This window comes from Otolemur garnettii, unplaced genomic scaffold (genome assembly GCF_000181295.1).
Source record: "Otolemur garnettii isolate 467f Iridium unplaced genomic scaffold, OtoGar3 scaffold00133, whole genome shotgun sequence".
Classification (NCBI taxonomy): Eukaryota; Metazoa; Chordata; class Mammalia; order Primates; family Galagidae; genus Otolemur; species Otolemur garnettii.
The window spans coordinates 5,378,136-5,381,562 of NW_003852528.1; the positions used below are offsets into that span (position 1 = coordinate 5,378,136).

The 3,427-nt window shown below is 38.7% G+C and overlaps 1 protein-coding gene across 1 annotated transcript in view; it reads left to right on the plus strand.

Moving 5' to 3' along the window:
* FARP2 (FERM, ARH/RhoGEF and pleckstrin domain protein 2) overlaps positions 1–3,427 on the plus strand; it is a 126,272-nt gene that overhangs the window by 80,082 nt on the left and 42,763 nt on the right. Inside the window, 3 exon segments of the mRNA XM_012810404.2 lie at positions 251–342; positions 1,289–1,357; positions 2,117–2,174. Coding sequence (XP_012665858.1) covers positions 251–342; positions 1,289–1,357; positions 2,117–2,174 — 219 coding nt within the window.

The window sequence follows — 3,427 nt, forward strand, 5'->3', positions numbered from 1 at the left end:
AAAAAAAAAAAAAGAATAGAAGAAAAAGTAGCCAATGTACTCAGTCTTACTATGAAACCAATTTAAGTTATAACCCAATTATAGCCCAAGAAGTAGGGAAAAGGGGAGAAGGAGGGTGGGGGGAGGATGGGTGGAGGAAGGGTAATTGGTGGGACCACACCTACAGTGCATCTTCCAAGGGTACATGTGAAATTTACTAGGTACAGAAGTCCTCAAACTTTTTAAACGGGGCCAGTTCACTGTCCCTCAGTCCATTGGAGGGCCAGACTGCGGGCCCCAGGACAAGTCCACTGCTAAGCAGGACAGGCAGCAGCAGCAAAAACACCCAGATAAATGTCCTCAGTGAGCCACATGTGGCCCGCGGGCCATAGTTTGATGACCCCTGTATAGAATATAGAAAATGCCGTGAAAGCTATGTTGACCAGTTTGATTAAAGCATTTCAAATTGTATGTAAAACCAGCACATTGTACCCCATGATTCCATTAATGTATGCAGCTATGATTTAAAAAAAAAAATGAAAAAAAAAAAAACCTTTCTTAGAAAGTCAGCTATGATTATTACAAAGTATAACTCTTTTTATTTTTCCTGACGCAGAGTCTCACTCTGTCATGGAGGCTGGAGTGCAGTGGTGTCAAAGCTCACAGCAACCTCAAAACCCTGGGCTCAAGTGAACCTCCTACCTCAGCCTTCCAAGTAGTTGAGTATAATGGCACATGGCACCACACCTGGCTAATTTTCCAGTGGTTTATAGAGACAAGTCTTGCGATTTCCCAGGCTGATCTTGAACTCCTAGGCTCAAGCCATCCTCCTCAACCTCTCAAAGTGCTAAGATTATAGGCATGAGCTATTGTGCCACCCCTAGAGTATAACTTTAAAATAATCCCTGTGGCCAGCGCCTATAGGTTGTTAGTAGCTAGGGCACCGGCCACATACACCCAGGTTGATAGGTTCAAACCCAGTCCAGGCCTGCCAAACAACAATGGCAACTACAACAAAAAAATAGCTGAGTGTTGTGCTGGGAGCCTGTAGTCCTAGGTACTTAGGAGGTTGAGGCAAGAGAATCGCTTAAGCCCAAGAGTTTGAGGTTGCTGTGAGCTGTGATATCCGGCACTCTACCGAGGGCAACATAGTAAAACTCTGTCTCAAAAAAAAAAAAAAAGAAAAATACTCCTTGTGTATCTGTGAGAGAGGATGGGCAAATATTACTTTTCCTTTGTCTTCTACTTTGAAAAATTAATTCTGTGAGCTAATACTGACTTTTTAAAAAATCTGAACCTTTATTCACAGTGGAAGAACTCAGAGACAACTAGTAGATTATTTCAAAGATGGTGGAACAAAGAGAATTCCTTATGAAAGGTGAGTCACGCTCTTTATGATGTTAAAGGTGTATTTTAAAATTGGTATTTTGAGTATTTTTGATCTTTACTTGAATAAAAATAATGTCAAATACATAAATGTGTATTTTGGCACTTGAATTAAGTTTCCATTTTTTAAAGACAATGGATTTATGGCTTGGTGCCTGTGGCTCAAGCGGCTAAGGCGCCAGCCACATACACGTGAGCTGGTGGGTTTGAATCCAGCCCAGGCCCACCAAACAACGACGGCTGCAACCAAAAAATAGCCGGGCATTGTGGCGGATGCCTGTGGTCCCAGCTACTTGGGAGGCTGAGGCAGGAGAATCACTTGAGCCCAGGAGTTGGAGGTTGCTGTAAGCTATGATGCCACAGCACTCAACCTAGGGCAGCAGCTTGAGGCTCTGTCTCAAAAGACAATGGATTTATATCTTTATGTAGACATTGTGTACATTTATAGATATTAATTTTTGTCCTCTATATAGTTTAGTTTACATATAATGTTTTCACACAACATGGTAAACTTTTAATCTGAAAATTCATAGTGTTTCTCTGCATGTCCATTTTTCCTTTAGTGTGGTGTTTAATTTTGAGGTATCTTTTTAATTTAAATTCTAATTTTATGTTATCCTGCCCCTTTCTAGTTAGATGCCTCTGTCTTAGCCACATTTTTATGTGAGGTACAGTATGTGCTTGCTACTTTAAAAACAGGTATTGAGAGGAGGCAGGCTGGATTGCTCAGAGCTTGTTGTCTGTTTTGTAGAAGGCACAGCAAGACTCCGATGTCTGTCCGTGCACTGACTGCAGAGGTGCCAAAACAGGTCAGTCTTTTCTGGATAAAATATAGGCAGTATTAATTACCTCCAGTCTTTTGGAAAATAATCTGGCAATTTTATAACAAGAGTCTTAAAATTAGTCATATTGTTTAATAGCAATTCCAATTTGGGGACTCTATTTTCAGAAAAGAGAAGGAGTCCTAATTAAAGAGAAAAGCTTTGTGCACTGAGGGGCACATCATAATGTTATCTGTAATATATACTTCCAAGTCCTAAAAACACCATCTTGACCAGATGACTTAATAGCAACATTTTTAGCTGTATTCATTTAGTGGGATTTTTTTTGTTACCAGTAAAAGCACTGCTTATAAAGAATCTGTAGTAACATGGGGAAATTCTTGCTGTTAAAATTGAAAACCAGCAAACAAATTTGTATATATATGTGTTTGGCATAATTGCAACTATATCAAAACAAAGATCACACATATTGCACAACACTTCATAGGAAAATATTTGGCAAGAATGTCCTAAAATGTGCCATAGCTGCTCCCTGCCTCCCACAGACCATTGTACTAATACTTCACCATAGTCCCTTCCCATTTTCATGTTTGCCCGTTAACTTCCTCATACAAGCATGTTTTAAATTTTTTTAAAAACAGGCAACGCCTCAATCCATACCACCAAATAAGCATTTCCCAGAAGTATATTTTTACGTAGAACCTGTTTTCATATAGTCTGTTGTGACTTTTTCCTCATGCTGCTGCAGTTTCATATTTATAGTTTTGATTTCCACACAAAGTTCGTTTTTGTTGATGGTTTATCATTTATAATCTCATAGAATTTCTAGGAGCTACACTTGGACCTTGTGTATTAAAGCTAAGCTTTTTTATTAATGAGTCTTTTTTTTTAATTAAATCATAGCTGTGTACATTAATGCAATTATGGGGTACAATGTGCTATTTTTATATACGATTTGAAATATTTTCATAAAACTGGTTAACATAGCCTTCACCTCATTTTCTTAGTTATTGTGTTAAGACGTTTATATTCTACACTTAGTAGACTTAATATGTACCCTTGTAAAATGTACCATAGGTGTGGTCCCACCAATTACTGTCCCTCCACCCATCCTCACCCTTTCCCTCCCCTCCCCGCCTCTTTCCCCTTCATCTTGGGCTGTAGTTGGGTTATAGCTTTCATATGGATAATGGGTCTTTTAAATCAAAACATTCCTTAACTCTTCTAGATATATTTCTTCATTAGAAATTTCTTATCTCTAAGTCAACTAAAATTAAAAG